At 39.3% G+C, this 22,102-nt stretch overlaps 2 protein-coding genes across 2 annotated transcripts; both read right to left on the bottom strand.

Moving 5' to 3' along the window:
- Window positions 1–948: 948 nt before the first annotated feature.
- Window positions 949–7,455, bottom strand: LOC139129529 (uncharacterized). Its single transcript, XM_070695167.1, has 4 exons — window positions 6,524–7,455; window positions 5,254–5,465; window positions 4,905–4,971; window positions 949–2,243 (listed from the first exon to the last, which is right to left on the bottom strand). Exons 2-4 carry the CDS (start codon window positions 5,299–5,301, stop codon window positions 1,924–1,926), a joined length of 435 nt encoding a protein of 144 aa, XP_070551268.1. The 5' UTR covers window positions 5,302–5,465; window positions 6,524–7,455; the 3' UTR covers window positions 949–1,923.
- LOC139115657 (uncharacterized) lies at window positions 6,871–21,905 on the bottom strand. Its single transcript, XM_070677986.1, has 6 exons — window positions 21,644–21,905; window positions 20,084–20,201; window positions 14,779–15,328; window positions 14,297–14,519; window positions 12,727–12,813; window positions 6,871–7,396 (listed from the first exon to the last, which is right to left on the bottom strand). The coding sequence occupies exons 2-6, from the start codon at window positions 20,165–20,167 to the stop codon at window positions 6,871–6,873; spliced, it is 1,470 nt and encodes a 489-aa protein (XP_070534087.1). The 5' UTR covers window positions 20,168–20,201; window positions 21,644–21,905.
- Between the last annotated feature and the right edge of the window lie 197 nt (window positions 21,906–22,102).

The raw sequence follows: 22,102 nt of genomic DNA, 5'->3' as shown, positions 1-22,102 counted from the left end.
TTACAAGGAAAAGATGGTTTCTTTGCACAAGGACCAGCGGTGGCAAGTCTGTATGCTACCAGGCATGGCTGCAGGCCGTCCGGCCCATCGTGTTTCACGGGCGTTATATCGAAGGGTATCGCATAACTGGAGCAGCTGGCCCCACGCCTCGCTATGCACAGTGTCCGACCCAGACGTAGAACAACACCGCTGTGTAAAACCGTTGGTCAAAACTATTGATCATAAATTTACTTTACCACAAGTTATGTATAAACGTTTATGTATCGATCTCTTCATTAAGGTTCACACTGAAAGCTTTCTTATCGTGCTGTGGGTATACATGGAGCTAGAAACGTATGAATGGTATATTGGGCCCTTTCATTCGAGCTGGTGCTCCGCGATACAAATCACAAATGTACGCTAGGCTCCCGATCGTCTCAACACTGCCGAAATCACAGATCTCGGGAAATTGCGTAGTTGTTCAAGTCCGATTATGTTTCATTAATTCATCACAAAAGTTACGCTTACAACGGAATCAAATCAAGAGAGGTTTAGTCTGTTCCATGGGTTTGCAGTTCAGCGGGGTACGAACACGTATAAGCTTATGCGTACACTCGCTCAGTGTGACCTGGTGACAATTTTCGGACAGGGTATGGTGAATTTCGCCCAAAGCCGTTTCACAAATAACGAGCAGTACGAAATCTTATTACCATACCCTTCGAAACTTTATTGTGTTTATCCTAAAACTGTTACAGGACGGAAGTGGTATTTGGGGGGGTCAAAGTTGCCAAATTGTTGACTCCATGGTGAGTGCGTAGTAATCGGACGTCGTATTTGGAATGTGATTATAGGGGCTAAATATTGATATTTTGAAACTTCAAACCCTCGTTTTTCAATTTCGATGTGTTGAGAAAACTGTTTGTAAAATTTTGTGATAAATTAGTTACGTTCAACCCATGGACACGCAACTATATTTCGACGTGTATGGTGCTTACATCGGATATGGGCTGTCTCTGTGTGTTGCTTTAGATCGTACGGTGTGTTAACTTCGCGAAGTTTTATAGCGCCCGAAATAGCTTCTACCGAAAAAAACTAACTATTCAAAACGGGACAGCAGCGTCACCTGACTTAATATGCGGTATCATGACTTGTAAAACGCTATCAATACGGAGCAAAGTGAGTACAACGAACAGCATGTCTTTGAATGTCCGAACCGAGATCGTCCGAAAATAGTCACACTGAGTGTACGGGGACGACCTTGCAGTGGGACCGGGTAGGGTTCGTTGATGGCCGTAGTCTGTGTACCTATCGAAGCCATAGTATTCACATGGTGTCGCCGTTGCTCTCGATCATGACAGAAAAACAGTCAAAATTTTGAAAGCTGTCGGATTTAATGCAACATATATCGGAAGAGGTGCAACAGAACCAGAGGATCTCAGGCCCTGAAAGCTCGATTGTGTACAACACAGACAATGAGGAGCTTACGACCCGACATGACTTTGTAAAACGTATTCGTGATTGGCTAATTCTGATGATATGTTCTCATGAATAATTAATTAACCCCCATTCATACTTCCGCAGTTTCCGCGTTATATGCCAGAGCTTGATTTTTGCGAAGGTCACCGGAGCGGAAATTATCGCTCTGGCCTGCGAGAATGGTATTCACTTGTCAACTTGTTTTCAGTGTCCAAAACCTGTCCAAAAGTTCTCTTCGTCTCATTATGAATTCCTTGAAATGTTGAGATGTATAGATATGTTCAAAGTTGATATAAGTTGACCTGTTTACATGTAACTGAAATCGACCATACAATCTATATGTAGATCCTTCATAGAGATCTGAAGGGGTTGTGGACAAAGATCATAATCGAAAAATTCAGCGAGGCGATGTTCAAGGGCAACTATAGTCGGATAACGGTCACCTTTTCCATGATGTAAGTACAGAATCTACACAGCAGTAATTTTTGGTGTTGTTTTTGCTACTTTACGGCGCCAAAGCTCTGCCAGAGCCTCGGCTACATTTCGCATCTCCATGTGGATGAGTTCTGTACATAGACGAGAATAGGTAGCCCCGGAGCTCGTAACCTGCTGCCAGTACAGCATGAACTGATACTTCCTCTCATGTGTATCTCTGTGTCTCTCTTCGATGTCTTCGAGGGATGTTTCAAACTTGCAGTCATAGTTTACAAGCAGTCTACGAACCAGTTCTCTAACCCTGGCAACTTTCAGCTCTTCGCACACTTTATCCAAGGCGGCACCGTCACATTCTATGGTTTTAAGAACAAGCAAGCGGATAGAAATCTCAAGAATTAAAAGTTTCACTTGGAACACACTATGCTTCTCTGTCGTATTCAAATTTGTACCTGTCTGTCTGTCTGTCTGTCTCTCTGCCTGTCTGTCTGTCTGTCTCCCTCCCCCTCTCTCTCCTTCTCTCTCTCTCTCTCTCTCTCTCTCTCTCTCTCTCTCTCCTCCTCTCTCTCTCTCTCTCTCTCTCTCTCTCTCTCTCTCTCTCTCTCTTTCTCTCTCAATAATAACCTTAACGTACCTAGACGTACAATCCCATTTGAGAAAAGGAAAGTCTCTTTTCCTCACCCAAGAAGAGCGGTATATGGTAATTTGTAATGACGAGGGATTACTGGCTGACTTGAGAAGGCGTATTGAAACGTAGAAATAATTACAATAACAGCAAACACAAACAACACAACAAGTCATTGACAAATGACATAGTCCCAACTTGTAATAGGAGTATTAGTCTTGATGTGGCAGGGAATGTGGTCATTAAGAAGTATCACTGGAGTGTATATGTTGAGATCTATGGGCACATAGGTCTATGTCGTTGTTCCAAATTTGAAACACATGAGGCATGTCTAAGTTATGGTTCTAAATCGGGAAAAAAGATCAGACCTCTATCTGTATTGGCCAGCCAAGAAATACATATGTGCATAATAATGAGGTACAAGATGTGACATCTTAAGGTCTAATATCCTATCAGAATTGGAGGGTATAGAATTGTGGTTACTGAGTTATGCATATATATGTATAATCAAGGTCAAAGGTCATCGAGGTCACGTGACATTTTGAAAAAAAATTGTATTGCTAATTAATCCCTATATGCCAAAATCAGACCTCTAGCTCTATTCGCTTGCCCAGAATTAGATGTGTGCATAATTAATGAGGTAAAGCGTGTGTTGTCATAAGGTCTCCCACCCTACTAAATATAAAGGACATAGCACTTGTGGTTACGTATTTATCGACATAAACGTATATTTCAGGTCAAAGGTCATCGAGGTCACATGACATTTGGTCAAAAAATTTCTATCCTATAGTTATCCCTATATACCAAAAATCAGACCCCTAGCTCTATTGGCTCGCTCAAAATTAGATATGTGCATAATTAATGAGGTACAATATGTGGCGTCATAAGGTGTCCCATCATACCATACATGAAGGGTGTAGCACTTGTGGTTACTCAGTTATGGACTAATATGTATATTTGAGGTCAAAGGTCACCGAGGTCACACGACATTTTGTCAAAAAAATTGTATTGCTAAGTATCCTATATACCAAAATCAGACCTCTAGCTCTATTGACTCGCTCAAAATTAGATATGCGCATAATTAATGAGGTAAAATATGTGGCGTCATAAGCTGTCCCATCATACATGACTCCGTATATCTACATATATGAAGGGTGTAGCACTTGTGGTTACTGAGTTATGGACAAATATGTATATTTGAGGTCAAAGGTCACCGAGGTCACGTGACATTTGTCAAAAAAATTGTATTGCTAAGTTATCCCTATATACCAAAAATCAGACCTCTAGCTCTATTGGCTCGCTCAAAATTAGATATGCACATAATTAATGAGGTACAATATGTAGCGTCATAAGCTGTCCCATCATACCATATATGAAGGGTGTAGCACTTGTGGTTACTGAGTTATGGACAAATATGTATATTTGAGGTCAAAGGTCACCGAGGTCACGTGACATTTTGTCAAAAAAATTGTATTGCTAAGTTATCCCTATATACCAAAAATCAGACCTCTAGCTCTATGGCTCGCTCAAAATAAGATATGCGCATAATTAATGAGGTACATATATGTGGAATCATAAGCTGTCCCATCATACCATATATGAAGGGTGTAGCCCTTGTGGTTACTGAATTATGGACAAATATATATATATATATTGAGGTCTAAGGTCACCAAGGTCACGTGACATTTTGTCAAAATATCTGAGATATCTGCGTGAACGGATGGACTCACGGACGGACATGACCAATCTATAAGCCCCCTGGACTTCATCCGTGGGGACTAAAAACTGTGTCACTGCATCCTTTTTTGCAATATGAATACGATGAGAAACTAAATTTTTATTTTTCTTGGCCTTATACATGGGAGTCTATGGACTGCTTATACATGGGAGTCTATGGACTGCCTTATACATGGGAGTCTATGGACTGCCTTATACATGGGAGTCTATGGAGACTGCCTTATACATGGGAGTCTATGGAGGTGAAAACTAAAAAGTCCTCTAACACGGCCAAATTTGATCGCATTGTGAAACAAATCGACGTGCATCTGTATGGGGTAGGGTACTATCCTTGTGCAAAGTTTGAAAGAAATTGACCTGGGCATGTCTGAGATATCTGCGTGAACGGACGGACGCACGCACGCACACACGGACGGACGGACGCACGGACGCACGGACATGACCAAACCAATAAGTCCCCCCGGACGGTGTCCATGGGGACAACAACCACAACACTGATTTTTATCAGTCATTTAATTGTCACGTTGTTGCCCCATATTATTGCTGTTGTTATTGTTGTTGTTGTAGCTGTTAAAAGATATTTTTGAAATAGACTTTCTGTTATTTCATTTGAACCCTAGTTCTTGTTCGTCTTGAATAAAGGTTACCAACTTACCTGCGTCCTCCAGGGCTCCTAGATTTTTCAAGGGATCACATTGCTTGACTTGGTTCAAAGCCAGTACCTGTTAAAGGGGAGAGTTAGCGGAGAGTTAGATATGTGTAAACATCACCTAAATCTTGCCAAATTAATTTATTACTCAAAAGATTTACTTCGAAGCTCTCGGGTCTTCTTACATCGAACATTGCTATAACATCAATGTCCGCGCCACCTATCATAACAAACAATAGTCATTATTATACATGTTACATGCATTCTGATACCTGATGACACAAAGAGATGACGGATACATGTAGCTTTGCCTATATCCTCGATGTTCCGATAATTTTTTTTAAAGTTTTTTTACCTCGTTTACAGGGAATTTCACTGACATTGACCTCGACACCAGTGACATTGCTTTTCGTTTCTTTCATTGTGTGGGCGCTGTTGCAACGTGAATACAACGTCAAAATAGTTCGGTGGCTCCCACTTGGAAGACCTCCTTGGCTCAAACACGAACTCAGCAAACGGTGAAAGATTCCTAGAGCAACAACTGGCGATGTCGTCCAAGAGTATCACCTGGAATGGAATGTTATTCAGTCAGACTTTTACATGCATTTCAACTCTAGGCCACGATCAATTTAATTGAAATGATAATAAGTATAATATTAAAAAACATTAATTGCGATTAAAGTTATATTCCTGCCCCTTGGACGATTTTTCAAGCGCTAAACATTGTACACTAATTTTCTAGCCTGATGCTACGATCGTGTGCGCTCACTGTATTGTCAGTGGAGGGAAATGAGATAAATTCCGTTTGGATCAGATTGAACAATTCACCTCACATGTTTTTTTTTTCAACAGTGATTACAGGATACGACTGTCATTTGAAATTCAATACAGGTAATTTTTTATTATTTGTTAATTCCATCCCAAGCTTAAGGTTCCAAGACAAGAAATTTGACCTTTTTAATCTAACAATTCTCTAACGGTTAATAAGCTCAGAACCCCTGTAATTAGTGTAAAATGTAGAAAATTAGTGTAAAATTCACCTCACATGTTTTTTTTTCAAACAGTGATTACAGGATACGACTGTCATTTGAAATTCAATACAGGTAATTTTTATTATTTGTTAATTCCATCCCAAGCTTAAGGTTCCAAGACAAGAAATTTGACCTTTTTAATCTAACAATTCTCTAACGATTAATAAGCTCAGAACCCCTGTAAAGTATACATTTTCTGAAAGCCTAGATATACGGGAACATTTTGGTAACCACAGTGTCTCCATTGTTTACATAACTATCACGTGACACGGTAATTTGCATAACCTTTCAAAAAACTGTTTTCCCTATGTTTTGTCTCAATACTTCAAAATATCTGACTCAAACTTGCTGGAATGCAAGCTGTTACAACGCTCTTCCAAAGTGTGTCTCAGATTTTTTATATCTTGCTTAGTTTTTTTGGAGCACAATTTTAAAGAAATCAACTACGATTAAATTCACTGCTCTGGAAGTTTTTCTGGCATAAAAACTGTTGTAGAAGGTTTAAAAAAATTCTGAGACACACTTTTAAAGCGTAGAGCACTTATCATGCATGCCTGTTTCTCTTGAGAATCATAAAAGTGGTGTATGTTCTACCTGTGTACGAGGAAAGTGGCCGTCCCTCTCGTTAATCTGCCATTTCCAGTCTTTCCCAGGACTACCTTGACACGAAATCTCCCAATCACATATCCCGTTCTTGGCCCTAATGCCAATAGCTGAGTTAGGGTTTCTATCACCTTCCGCTTTTCTAACTGCGGTTTGCGTGTCCTTAATGTCATCGCACAGGTAGACCTTGACTGTGACCTCAGTCGTTTCAGGTGCGTACTTTCCGTAGGCCACGGCGTCAAAGGATAATATCGGCCGTGTCTTCCCGCAGCTGGAGCAGGTGAATTTCGTGAAATGTTTTGTTTGAATGTTGACGTATTTCTCATCGAAAGAGAATGTCATCTGTTGACGATGTTGTTTTCTTTGCCAAGTTCTGATTGGTCAAGCACGAGCCAAGACTTGTCTCTCGGGTTCATTGATTGGTTGTAGTGTACCAGAAATCGCCATGATTTCGCATCCTTTCCTGGCAGCAGGGCGCGATGTGGAAGCTTTACAGTGACATAATCGAGGAAGCTGTCAAGTCCTGGAGAGAGACATTCAACGACAGGCGTGAGAGGTATCTGTTCGTCTTTGAGGCCGACGTTGAAATAGCTCACTTTCAGACTAACTTTAACGATGATTGGCTGTTTCTGACCAGACGGTATGGCCCCTCTTGGAATGTGCAACTGAACGTCAGAATCTTCATGAGACAAAACTCCGCCTTTCTGGTCGAACAATCCCTCGAAAATGATGTCGTAGATGTTATCTGGATTGTGCAGGTGGTTGCTTGTCAATGGTGACTCCGTTGCTCTCGCGGCAGCCTCGTTCTTGTTAGTAATCTTGCTGGCAGTTTGCAAGTCTTGAACTCTTGTTGATGAAACATCACTACCGTGACAGGAGGCAAACTGACCATCTTCACCAGTGTCAAGATTATCGGTGGTATGTCATGTTATTTCTTGCGGGATTGTCACTCTTTCCGATCACTCCTGTTGTAACTTCTCCGTTCACATCCAGTGAAACAACTAAACAACTCCCATTCTGATGGCACTGTAATTTATAAAAACAAATTTTCATTAAAACCACTGGCAGCTATATCGTGTGTATACCACTGGCAGCTATATCGTGTGTGACATACTTGTGCGTCGCAGAATGACAGTGTGGGAATAATGGTTAAAGTTGTATGCACCTCGAAAGTTAAAATGTAACCTTTGCTCAAACCTTTCGTAAAGAAACTTTTAACATGACAAGTCACTTGCAAAATGAAGATCAAAAATCAGTAGTCACCGTTCTAACTTCGGTTACCAACACAAACTACCAAATTTTTCTAACACTTATACACCGTACGAATAAGCCAATTAAGCCACCGAATGAGCCCTCAAAGTGACCAAAAGTATTGTAAAAGTTTGAGAGTCCAATATCTAAACTTTACAAGTTTTAGCAAATCAAGAATGTAAATCAAGGGTCACTGTGCAAAGTTTTATACTAATAGGAACAAATAACCCTACTTCCATCGATATTTGAAACTCAAAATGGCCATAATCCCTATTGAAGTCACCAAAAATAAATGTTAAAACGGATTTTCGAAAACTAGGACGGCACTGGTTTTTGTGACTCACGTAGGCCAAGAAGAGTGTTTTAAAAAACTTGAGAATCCGATATCTGTCCGGAGGCGCATTCTACCTTGAATTGTCATAAGGGTGAGTGTTTTCGAAATCACTTACGTTGAGGTTTGCCAAAGGATAGATGAACATAAAATGTAAAAATTTGACGTTAAACATTTGGATAATGACTTTATTTGGAATTTACTTGGTTTCTTTCGTTTGTCGGTGAATTTGTTAAAAATGCGTCGTTGTTGAAGGAACTGAAGACTGTAGATAGCAGTGTTGTCCTTATATTTAAATGTAGCCAGGTAATTGAAGAAAGTATAGATGGGTGGACTGCGATTCGGAGGGAGCCAAGCCACAGAGTGGCGAGTGAGCGTAGCGAACGAGGGGAGAGGGGGTGTCCAACCTCTCGGAAGGAGAAAAATGAAATTTTGGCGTGGAAATGGTGTTCTCTACTGGCATCTGAGGTAACATTTGACTAATTCATTGCACATTTAGCTGAGACTGAAACGGTACTTTTGTTGTGTGTCTTAGACGTAGCTTACATACAACAAAATAAACAAACATGAATTTTTTTGTTTGTATTATTTTATGACACACTTATGGTTTTATTTGTAGTAAAGATTTTACATTTAATCTTAGGTCACCTAGTACCTGCAGTCTGCTCATCAGATGTTCCCATTATTTCTTTACTGTGATAATTCAAATCTACTTAAAACCAATCAGGCTGGAAAATTGAAAATAACGACGCTATTCTAATGAAACATTTAAAAAGTCATCGTTGATGACACAGTCCCAACTTGTTAAGGGTACTTTGATTACAGGTCCTGAGAGAGGATAGAGTCCTCTTCATTAATTAGGTCTGTGATAAAAATACTTTGATACAGATGGCGCTCAATGGCCAAGAATGAGTTCCATGGTGATGAAAACATAAAACCAATGTAGGCCACCATCCTAAAGTTCATAAAATGAGTCCACTAGGAATTAATCAACAGGATGTTGCAAAACATTTTTGCATACAATCCTACACTTAACAGATTATCACTGGTACCATTTTCATAAAGTGTGATGCAGTATTTACAACACTATGAGATCAACATCTGTATCAAGTTTCATCACATTTGACGTTGTATTAATTGTGGCTATATCACCCTAATTAGGAAAGTTCATTACTATGCAATTACAAATTAATTAAAATGACACTGATAAATGTCTTTTTCAATGTTAAAGCAATGTGAGCTTAACATCTGTACAAAGTTTCATGAAATTTGATGCAGTATTTCTTGAAATATCAGCCTACTTACGAAACTTCAATAATTGACATGTTACTGCTACATGACGTGAAACAAATTGACGAGCATATGTATGAAATAGGTCAATGTCCTTGTACCAACTTTGAATGATACTGGTGGAAATATGTCTGAGTTATGGCTCTGTACATTAGAAAATTGTAACAAAATCACCGCCATGCAGCGATATTTGATCTTACTGTTCTAAAAACTCAACAGGTATATGTATTACATGAGTCAATGTCCATGTACCAACTTTGAATAAGATCAGATGAGACTTGCCAGAGTTATGGCTCTCGACATGAAACAACCATTACAAAATTGCCACCGTGGACCATTTTTGCCATCTCGTGAAACCAATCGACATACATATGTATAAATAAGTCAATGTCCTTGTACCAACTTTGAATAAATTCGCTTGATACATGTCTGAGTTATGGTTCCGGACATGAAAAAATCGGAAAAAAAATGGCCACACGGCAGCCATATTGGATTGTATCACAAAACAAATCAATGTGCATATGTATGACATAGGTCAATGTCCTTGTACTAAGTTTGAATAAATCGGTGAATAAAATCAGTTGAGACGTGCCCAAGTTTTGGCTAAGGACGAGAAAAATTGTAACAAAATGGCTGCCATGCAGCCATATTTGATCATATCATGAAACAAATTGATGTACATATGTATGACATGGGTTAATGTCCTTGTACCAACTTTGAATAAAATTGGTTGCGATATGCCTGAGTATTATGGCTCTGTACATGAAAAATCGTAACAAAATGGCCGCATGCAGCCATATTGGATCATCACATAAACAAATTGACGTGCATATCTATGACATTGGTCAATGTCCTTGTACCAACTTGAATAAAATCGGTTGAAACATGTCTGAGTTATGGCTCTGTACATGACAAATCATAATAAAATGGCTGCCTAGCGGCCATATTGGATCTTATCACAAAACAAATTGACGTGCATATCTATGACATTGGTCAATGTCCTTGTACCAACTTTGAATAAAATCAGTTGAAACATGTCTGAGTTATGGCTCTGTACATGAAAAATCGTAGCAAAATGGCCGCACAGCAGCCATATTGGATCGTATCACAAAACAAATTGACGTGCATATCTATGACATTGGTCAATGTCCTTGTACCAACTTTGAATAAAATCGGTTGAAACATGTCTGAGTTATGGCTCTGTACATGAAAAAAATTGTAATAAAATGGCCGCCTGGCGGCCATATTGGATTCATATCACAAAACAAATTGACGTGCATATCTATGACATTGGTCAATGTCCTTGTACCAACTTTGAATAAAATCGGTTGAAACATGTCTGAGTTATGGCTCTGTACATGACAAAATCGTAATAAAATGGCCGCCTGGCGGCCATATTGGATCATATCACAAAACAAATTGACGTGCATATCTATGACATTGGTTAAGTCCTTGTACCAACTTTGAATAAAATCAGTTGAAACATGTCTGAGTTATGGCTCTGTACATGAAAGATCGTAGCAAATGGCCGCACAGCAGCCATATTGGATTGTATCACAAAACAATTGACGTGCATATCTATGACATTGGTCAATGTCCTTGTACCAACTTTGAATAAAATCGGTTGAAACATGTCTGAGTTATGGCTCTGTACATGAAAAAATCGTAATAAAATGGCCGCCTGGCGGCCATATTGGATCATATCACAAAACAAATTGACGTGCATATCTATGACATTGGTCAATGTCCTTGTACCAACTTTGAATAAATCGGTTGAAACATGTCTGAGTTATGGCTCTTGTACATGAAAAAATCGTAATAAAATGGCCGCCTGGCGGCCATATTGGATCGTATCACAAAACAAATCGACGTGCATCTGTATGACATATGAAGTAATCCTTGTACCAAGTTTGAATGAAATCGCTCCTTGCATCTCTGAGATATCTGCGTGAACGGACGACGCACACACACACGCACGCATGGGCGCACGCACGGACATGACCAAACCTATAAGTCCCCCGGATGGTGTCCGTGGGACTAAAAAAACTATTAGGTAAGATAATTCACTGTAATGTAAACAATGCACCAATATAAAAATGTTTTTTTCAGACAACTAGAAGAAAAAAGAAGCTTTCCAGTTGCAATTACGGCAATGTAGGGAGCAAAAATATGTATTTTTTAAGAATTCTCAATCAAATCAAATAGAATATCGTTTTTGTCGGATGAAAAACTTTTTAAAGAATTTAGATTTTTATCCGACATCGATCTTTTGACGTGGTCCTTTAGTAACATACTCTATCGATGAACCTTATTATCTAAAAATGACACCCAATAAAATGAAATATCCTGACATACCCTTAATTTTAACAGTACGTATACACGCAGACACGTATAGCGTATCAGTAGGTAGACGAGGCTGTCAGAGAGAACAGCGTAAAACGGTCGGAAACACAACTGCCTGTGACTGTGTAATTAACGATCGGCAACACACATGCCTGTGACCGTGGATTCTAGTACGTAAAAATAATCAATGAAAATAAAATACCCATTCAAATAAACAGTTGGTTCTAAAAAAAATTTCAGTTCTAGCTCATTTTTTTAAATCTAGAAAATGCGTCGGTATTGCTCTGAGAATAACTTGACTTGTTGAGAAGATTATAATACTCGTAGTGACGTTGGCAGCCAGCGCGGCGGCGGAAAACTAGCTTGCCACTCTCGTGAACTTCGAATCGTCGATCAAAATCACATCTTTTCGGTGCTTTTCTCTCACACAAATTCAGCGAAATTGAAGTTTTTCATACATAAACTAAATGTATTGTGGAATCAAGTATACCTTTTGAACGGGCTTTCTTCGGAAAAAAATATTCCATCGGCAAGGTGCCAGTGGCCGACGCCACATTTCTTTTTAACGCCATCGTTAAAGATGACCTAAGATGACTCATACTAATCATACCGATCACGCTGCTCGTAACAAAGCCAACACCATTGGTGTTCAGCCAATCATACGATTTAACAAGTGAACGATCGGGCTCAAAAAGCCACAAATGGGTATTTTGAAACTGTTTTATGTTTGTGCAGTTCCAAGTTGGGAAAGGGTCGCGAAACGCTAATCGTCCGTGTGCCGTCTGGCAGTGCGATCCCGAAATTAATGGGTCTATAAAAATAATCTAATTACGTCAAAAGTAGCCGGGGAAAATGCAAAACAGGCGGGGTATTTACTCGGCACCCGGCTTCTAAGGACAACACTGAGATAGAAAGTAAATCAAAAAGATGGCTACAGAGACGCACAGACATCAAAGTAGCAAAGATATAATAGAATTACCTCAGGTTTGTAACAATTGCAGTGGTATGATCGGGCTGACATCCTTGACATTCGTTCCTTGCACAAGTCCTCATCATTAGACGGGCCCTGCAAAACAAGATTCACTGATAAAAGATACACGCTGTGTTACTGGTAAGCATTGCTGAAAACACATGGCAGAAAGATTGTTCAACCTTCCGCCATAACTCACGGTAGAATGGGTCACGGGGACAGATATTTGGACTCTCCAACCTTTTCAGTACGTCTTTGGTCCATCACTTGTGGCGAGTAATTTTGAAGCTCATAGAGTAATAAAGTTTTTGTGAAAGTCGAAAATTTTATTTTATTCCATAGATAGAGTATACACAGGATATCGGCCAAGTGTCGGTAAATATTGAGTAACTGTGTGTCACGGTCTGTCTGTTTGTGATTGTATGTATGTGTGTGCGTGTATGTGTTTCTTTAATTCAGTTTGTATAGGATCAATAACTGAAACTTCCGACTATTTTCTCACTGTTTTGTGTGTCATTATTATGTTGAAACACCATTTAGCTGTTGGCTGTATTTGAATTATATTTCAGACCAGTATAAATCAACAATAACAATGCAGTTTGTGAAGGGGAACACAAACACAGTTAACGAGATCAGCCTGGCATGCTGATGGTGAATATTGTGTACCTCAACATATGCTTTGGAAAGTAGAACAAGAATTATTGTTGACATCAGAAACAAAAAAACAACGAAAAAAATGATCAAAAGTTCCGGATATCATTCTATAAATCTTGTATCGCGATGTGGTCAAAACAATGTATTGAGGAATTCGTGTCGACAGTTCATATAGTGTAGCCGCCTCTTTAGTTTTAGCAGCGCCACCAACGGTAAAGTCAACATCACTTTTAACATCTCTCGATGTCCTATAGCCAAAATATATTTCTTGTCCTTGGTCGGATTCAAAAACGATTTCTTTTTCCCTGTTTTTATCAGGGGGGGGGGGGAGAAATTCAAACATGGTAGCCATAATGTAAAATGGTTGCCACTGAAAGAAACAAACCTAGATTTAGAAACAAAAGTCGTGACGCGTATGTTTTCACATGAAGCGCACGATAACGGGAAACAAAGCACGATTTTGGCCTTACAATTACAAACTCTCCAGTCGTAGAAAACTGCACGAATTATGCGTGGCGTAGATAAAAGAAAAGTTAGCTTAAAGTCAAAGTAAGTGTAAAGTGAATGAATCAGGGAATGAATGATGTTTCCGCAATAACTTTCATTTACTGATTTTGACGAGTTTGCAATTTTGTTAACTTTTATGCTTTGATTTGGTGTCACGTGTTGATTTTCTCTCAGTAACTATTTCGTATGCAGATTATTTTAGAGCAAGTAGTGTTACATCCAAGTGAGGTGATTTGTATCTGATAAGCATGTTTTGTCAGAGACTTTACAGGTGTACATGTAAATCTTTTTCTCAACGGAGGTCATCGACAACTTGAACTTGCACCGCACAGAGTCTAAGTAGTCTATGACGTAATCAACAATATGAGAACATTTGCTTGGGTGATCGGTACAAGTTCCTAATCAGTGCACGTCTTACCTTCGTCGCCGAATTATAAGAAGCGCAAGTAACATGATTACAACCAAGAAACTGGCAGTCGAGATAATCGCCGTGTAGAGGGCGGTACTCTGATGAATTTGGCCAGGCGTGTCACCGTCTTCCTCTAGGTTTATACCGGGGTCTACAATCATCGTCACAGCGGTCAGGTGTTTAGTAGGTAAAGATATGGTGAAATGCTGGTCATTTGTCTGTGACGTTATACCTAAAAGTTAAACATTTGTTATTAATCAATGCAGATACGCGTTTTACATTAAACTTCTAAGAGTTTATTCAAACTTTTGATTTTACTTGCAAGCTCGCGGTGTTCGGAATATGTATTTATTGTCAGACAATTCAAAATGTTTAAAAAGATATGTATGAGGACATCTGCTCCCTAATAAGTAGCTTAATTACCTCATTGATGGATTTAGTAATGAAACTTCAGTAGAATGATAGCGTTTTGTTTTTTTAAGAATACTTACTGATCGTATCAATCTTTGCTACGGTTGTGTCACGTGATGAAGTCGTGATGTCCATCTTCGCCGAAAACGTTGAGAACTCATGACCTTCTACGCCGATGTCTGTGTTCAAAGTTTCCGTAACGTTACTGTCAAAAGTCATGTTTTCTGCCCTCAGTCGCTCAAGCTCTTGTCGTTTCCGCTCTCTTTCAGCGGCGTGTTCTTGACGCGATTTGTTATAGATGTCAGCGATGACATGACTGTCTATAGGTTTCTGCATCAGAATTCGAGGTCGCACCACAAATTCATTCCCGTCGTCGTCAAGTCGTCGGTACTTGACACACACAGTGTCCAGTGTCGGGCTGCACTGCCACAGAACCATTTCTCGCTCTGGGTCGCATCTTCTGCACGGTCGGCATTTGGCGGATCGACTGGAGTGAGAAGAGAAAGTTCCGTTCGTGCATGCTTTACAGACAGGCGGCTCCTCGTCGACAAAGCAAGGACCAGAAATTCCATAGCCAGGAGGACAGTTAACCTGGTGGCATCTGCTTCGACGAGGGGGGTCCGAGCAGACCTTAACAGTAGAAAAACAAAAAAATAATTAGAAAAATACATAAAAGTTTTGGAGACTGGGTAGAAATTACATGTACAAGAAGGAGGGCCGATGTCGTTTGCAGATGGGTCGCCGCCACTTCCACGCAAGCATTTTTGAAGGGTCATATGAAATTCCACCTATTTGGGGAGAGTCACCAGTTGTCGCAAGTATAAGAAGGTAAGATGTGGCTGATATAGTGCTTTAACCCAAAATATAAAATCGTAATGCATGAGAGCCTACTGGCCAAACTTTTCACCATTTTCGCCAACAAAACACATTTACATTCTTTAATATTTGATTATTGATGTAAATGTACTTTGCTTGAAGTGGGAGGAAAAGTGCATGTGTGTTCAAGAAACTAGATTTTTGGATTTCATCGAAAAGGTCAATCCACTATAAATGGTAGTCTATGTGAAAACTATTATATTTTTCAATAAAGCTAGACACATCTGTGCATAATTTGTAGACGTTGGTAATCGATATAAAAATTAATGTTCTTGACTGTAATGGGGGTGCTTGAAAGTACAGATGTGAATAACAAATATGATATTTGAATTTCATATAAAACTATTAGGCCAAAGTAAGTAAATTCTTTGTTTTGCGTCCACTCAAAATCCTAAAAGGTACGCGGGTAAGCGGCTAAAAAACACACACAGAAAATTTAACACAAAATCTGTTTGCCTTTATTGGACAATTTTTCTCAAACCACATGAATACTACCAGACTCATGTCGCAGTGTGACACACTGTATGATCTCTGTATGCATTTTCATAACAAGTGGATCAAAATAAACAATCATTCTTTGACGTTTGCTTTTCTGTTATTAGTTTTAGATTTCTTTCTTGTGCATTAAAAGTGTCCACATGTCAATACCATTGCACAGCAACTTGACAGCCTCATCAAATTACTTAAATCTGGACAGTTTGAAGAATTGGTACACTATAACAGTATACAGTAGCGGCCTTTTGTCCTCAAGTTCTTGTACGTTTCTTTCAAGTTTCTTTTAAAATGTCTATGCTCTGATAGAATGTCATAGTTTGGCTGAAAGGTGTCTATTTTGAAAGAAACACCAAACAGAAATGGTAACTTGTATCCTCTGAATCTAATTTTAGAAAGATGGGGCATCAGAGTGAAGAAGAAATTGGTGATATAATTGACAAAAAGTATTCCCTGTAGCTTCCTGTGGACCATCCGTAAAACCAGCACCTTTCGTTTCCATCAAATAAAAAAAAGCATTTCGCAATTGTCAGTCTCCCACACACAGACTCATCAGACCCAAATTTAGGTGGAAGCTTCACATCTATATTCCTTGCACTTTCAAAGTACCACACCCCAGATTGATTGAAAAGATGAAGTATCATGGCATAAATGGTAAATATTTTACAGTGGTGCAAATCAGGACTCACAATGGAGAATACGTCACAAGTGGTGTCCCAAAGGGTTCAGTTCTTGGACCAGTACCTTTCTAATCTACATCAATCATACTGGCGGTGAAATTAGTTCTGAACTCAAAATTTACTGACAATACCAAGACATATCATCCCTTGCGAAATTGTATGGGATCCTATATTCTACAAGCTGATTTCTTGATTTGACAAGCTACAAAAAAGAGTGACACTGGCGGACGCATATTGGCTACAACAACCCCTTCAATAAATACTCAATGAACAATATTTCACTGGGACGTACAACTGAAGAAAATGACTTGGGCGATCTACTTCATTCTACCTTAAAACCTTCAAGCAAATGTGATAAGTTTGCAAAAAAGCAAACAGAATGTTGATCTCATCAAACGATCATTGTCGATCAAAAAAAAATGTCATTCTTCGTCTTTACAAGCAACTTGTGAGACCACAGCTCGAACATGCAGTACAAGCTTGGTCACCATGGCTACAAAAGGACATAAAATCTTAGCACGGCAAATAATACGTAAACCCAACACTACAATTATCGAAATAGACTTAAAAAGGCTTGGTTTAATAACATTTGAACAAAGAGGAATTCACGGTAACATGATTCAACTCTAGAGTTAGTTATCAAAGGCCATGACCACTGTAACCTTTCACTTGAGTTAGCAGCCGACTCGAGAACTTGAGGACACTGTACCAAACTTCATAAACTAACCGTTCGACTTAACACAAGAAAGTACTTTTTCCAGCAAGAGTTGTGGACACCTGGAATAAATTACCAGCCGAAGTCATTAATGCAGAAAGTGTGACCTCCTTCAAGAGCAGCTACGACTGCCTACTACAAGTTTGAACTTTCACAAAGGGATTCTAATATACTTTCCCATACCCAAACTGAACAAAAAATTACAATTACAATTTACAATTAGTTAGTTTATATAGCGGAGTGTCAACGAAAACCATTATCCAACCCGCTTTACAATCAATACAGAGTAGGAAAATGTAACATCGGATGAAAAGGTACAAACAGTGTTCATAACACTAAGTGTTAACTGTCCAACGCTGAAACCACTCCCGTGTACATATACTTACTGCATCTAATGGATACAGGCCTAGAATTTACCAAAAAGGTAAGTTTTTAGGTCTGCCTTGAACTGTTTGTACGTTTCTACTTTCCTCAAACCTACTGGTAATCCATTCCACCTTCTTGGACCCTGAACACTGAATGCCCTATCTGCGAAGGTTTTACGAAATGTTCTTGGAATCTCGTACGAACTTTCAGAATTACTACCTGACCGAAAGACGTAAAGGCCTTTCGTTTACAGGACTGATCACTGGTTTATTTTTTGTTTCAAGTTAAAATGGACGAATTAACCAATTTTTTGGCAAACCTAAAAGACCAATTAACTAGGATAGGCCTCAACACTTTCCGATTTTTCCGTCTGCCATACTCTCTGAGTCGTGGTACCCAAGTCCAATCGGCCGACTGAATCTCTCTCTGTTCAAGTCCCGATTGCTCGCAGTGACCATGCCTTCAAGTTGCCGTGCAAAGGTTTCCTGTTTTTTAACTTCGATTATTTCCCTGCTTTCATCCATTTTTTATCGTGACGACAAAACCACAACAGGCAAAGCCACAACAGACAGCGAGAACGTGAGGCCCCGGCGTGAGGCTGAGAGTATCGACAGGGGTAAATGTGTAGAGAGCACTGTTTTACGTCACCGCATGGTCCATTAGTGAAATCTGATTGCCGTAAAGGAGTATTTCGTCGCAAAGTTAAAAGCCACGACTTGTTTTTGCGACAAAATAGCGCCACCAACGGCAAAATTTTGAAAGGAAAGTTGTAGTTTTTTTTCCCTAAAAATCTCCAAAAACCTAGGCGCGCGCGGACGCAAAACAAAGAATTTACTTACTTTGGCCTTATTCACTTCTCATGGTATTCTACCCCACTCAACTTGCTTCATCTCTAAATTTATAAGTATAGTTGTTAAATAGTGACTTTAAGGCTGTATTAAGTTTCTTGACAAACAATAGTTGTACTCTGAAAAAATTGTACTTTGAGTATTTGATAAAATTATTCATTGCAAAATGTGACCTCTTTTTAATCAAATTGATTAAAACTCCCTTGCATAAAAGTGATTATTTGTAAAGGTTGAAATAATTTCTTTGTACTTTCAAAGGTCAAATGTCATAGGTCAATTGAGCAATTATATGTCACAAAAGACTTTGATTTGGACTTTGGCGCACAGGGGAGGGTCACTATTTTTGAGCATGAAAGTTAGGGAGGGTCACTTGTTATCATGCAAACACAAATTTTCAAGGATCACAATTTTTAGCGCAACGCCATTTAAAAAAAAAAGAGGCTCCTGGGTAAATTCTGTCAAAGCCCTTAATTTCCTCAGACTATACTATTCATAAAACGTTTATATCAAATTTGTAAGGTATTCATAAACGGTACATATAGTATGTGAATCGGTGATTATGCCTGCTCTAAAAGGTATTGAAGACTCTCTCTCTCTCTCTCTCTCTCTCTCTCTCTCTCTCTCTCTCTCTCTCTCTCTCTCTCTCTCTCTCTCTCTCTCTCTCACTAAAACTCCATTTGGAATGTTATTCGGATTATTTGTTATGGCATACTGAATTATATCGACGAACGGACTGACATTGACACGATGGACAATGTAATGTTGGAATTAGTCACTCATACATTAGTTAGACTCGTCCCGAAAAGCAGACGACAAGTTAGCGAAGCAAACATCATATTAGAAATTAAGGTAGTTCGCGCCTCAAAAATGTAAGACAGACTTTTGCTCGAAGTTTCTTTAAGAAAACTTTCAACCATTCTCATTCATAATCAAGAATACAAATCGAGATTCACGTTCAAAATCAGGTACTAGAGAAACAAAATACCCGATATTTTCAAAATGGCCGCCACCCATATGTTATCTCTATGGAGGAAAATGGTATTGCCAACTTTCACAAAATGAAGCCGAAAAAAAACTTTATTAAGTCCATAAGCTTCAAATGACCCTCCGCAAGTGGTAGGAAAAAAATTGTAAAAATTTTGAAAGTCCGAAACTCTGTCCCCTAGGCGCATTCTACCTAAAAATTAAAAATTAAGAAGCCTTGACGTTTTGTTCACTGAGAGGTTGGTAGGATTTCATGAGGCGAGTGAAATATGTCTTATCGAAAAGACAGCTCAAAATACTTGATTCAATTGATACAAAAGTAAGTATAACTTTTAACATAAAAAATCTCTGTTCAATCGAATGTGAAAAATTCCATATTGCACATGAACTTCAATATCAAGAACAAAAAATAACTTTACAGTACCTCGCCTGCAAGAAAACTCAGTATGATTGTGAAGGTGATCACAATCGTCAGGTTCTTCATGCTTGCTCTGAAATGTGATGTCATAAGGGTTCGACGATGACAGAGTCCTTAACCAGTCCTAGAAGTACAAAAAATTATAACCATTTCTCAGTCGACCTCCAAGTTTGTAATGACCACATGTAATGACCACAATCTATTTCGATATACTTATAGACAACGACACTCATTTGTCAATCACCTTTCGGCCTCCAGTATTTTTATTTTGCTGACATATCATTAGTCGCAAAAAGAAACACAAATATGAGCCCATTTTGTCGTCGCTCATATTTTAGCCGGACAGAAAAATTAAGAAAGGTTTCCTCATACACCGTGGGTGGAGGGACGGTGCCTCATATAAATCTGGAAGTTTCATTCACCGAAAGTTCGCCGGGATTGTTTCGTTTCAAGTTTGTTTGTTTGTTTGTTTGTTTTTTTTGCGATTTGAAACCAGCCTCACACATACCGAATATCCTCTTGGAACACCATGTGAAATGTTTCGTGATAGAGCCATAGCAGAATCGATTTTGATGGATTCTTACAATCAACATCCAGCAGTGGGAATCCAGTACTAGAATGCATAATTGATTCCCTTAGGTTTCCAAAGTATTCCAATAGAATCCGAAATACATTGTTAGATTCGGCTCTTCTGGCATAAGTTGAATTTTTTGGCATATTTAGAGGATATTCCGTATTGAATCAGATGTATAAATCTCTTCTGTGTTTGAATGGGTTTATTCCTTTCGGTATATAAACTCCAATGGTGTATCTTGTTCGGGCTCACCTACACCGACACGGAAGTTCGCCTCACCTCGCCACAACAATGTGTAACACAACTATCAACGAGACAAAGCTTAGGCTATATTATTTCGTAGACTTGCGGCCAAAAAATGAGTCAACACCACTTGTCACGGATCCGCAACGTACCCGTTTCGGCGTTTGATTTTTATTTCTTGTATTTCTCTTTTTTATCGGTATTTACCAGACTCATGACGCAAACTGGATCAGGTGCTTTTTATTTTCGAGGGGAAATCCCACACGACTGGGCAAAGGTCAAGAACGACACCCGAGCTTGAGTCATTCAGACAGTGTTGAACAAAGAAAACCTTTGTTGCTACTTTCTGTACTTGGGAGATAAGAGTTAAGATCTGTGATTATTTGTTTCTCGAGGTCTATGGTTTACGTTAATTAAATTCACTGGATGTTCAGTTTGGATGTCACGTGCACGGCGTCACGGGCCGTAACCGTCACCGTTTGTATGTCACAGTGTTCGACTGAATACGTGCGGGTGCTAGCGGTAAAGTGCTATAAAACAAACATAGCCATCTTGAATCATCGATCAAGGGTCACCCGAGCGTTGCCCCTTACTGTTAGCAGAAACGACACGACTATCGTCATGTAATTCAACGATATCATGGGAAAGAATGAACATATCTGGAACGATATTGGCGACCGATAGTTTCCAAAATTATTGTTTTTTAGCTTCGGCAACAACATGAAACTTATATTTGAAGTACACCATACCTGGAGTGGCGCGTGTGACCTTATAATCAACACAACAGGTCTCCGTTTGAGTAAGACGGAAGTCAGCCTGTAAAACCTTCCGCAATACTTGAAGATCGGTAGTCTTCTCAGCTGTCACAGCCGGATCTGTCAAACAAACGATCGAGCTGGTATATAAGACCTTCAGTCTTCTAACAGAGTTCCCGCGCTTGACTCTCTGCGTGACTTCGCGAATGAATAACTGAATGAATAACTGTAACTTCTTTGTAAAACTTTATTGTTGGCTCTATTCATATGCAAATATGGTGGGGGAATTCCCCCTTGCGATAAACAATGGATCGGAGATCACAGACTGGACTCGAGAGGGAGCTGTGTCCCAAACTCAAAAGCCCGATTGGTCGATTGTGGTCAACGGCGTTGACCAATCGACCTTGACACAGTTCCTCCATGGTGACCGTGCAAATATGAATTATATGCGCT

Source organism: Ptychodera flava, chromosome 1, assembly GCF_041260155.1.
Source record: "Ptychodera flava strain L36383 chromosome 1, AS_Pfla_20210202, whole genome shotgun sequence".
NCBI classification, from domain to species: domain Eukaryota; kingdom Metazoa; phylum Hemichordata; class Enteropneusta; family Ptychoderidae; genus Ptychodera; species Ptychodera flava.
This window is presented reverse-complemented; position numbering and strand designations above follow the sequence as displayed.

Bases quoted from the DNA above. Each gene is read 5' to 3' on its own strand.
- LOC139115657 (XM_070677986.1), bottom strand. From the start codon at position 20,167: ATGACATCACATTTCAGAGCAAGCATGAAGAACCTGACGATTGTGATC. The intron at 14,520-14,778 runs GTAAGTATTCTT...TTTAACTTTTAG, and splicing joins AGCAAAGATTGATACGATCA to GTATAACGTCACAGACAAAT. The intron at 7,397-12,726 runs GTAATTCTATTA...CTGTCACGGTAG, and splicing joins GCAATTGTTACAAACCTGAG to TGATGTTTCATCAACAAGAG.
- LOC139129529 (XM_070695167.1), bottom strand. From the start codon at position 5,301: ATGTCACTGGTGTCGAGGTCAATGTCAGTGAAATTCCCTGTAAACGAG. The intron at 4,972-5,253 runs GTAAAAAAACTT...CCCCTTTAACAG, and splicing joins TGAAATTCCCTGTAAACGAG to GTACTGGCTTTGAACCAAGT. The intron at 2,244-4,904 runs GTAAGTTGGTAA...TTAAAACCATAG, and splicing joins AGGAGCCCTGGAGGACGCAG to AATGTGACGGTGCCGCCTTG.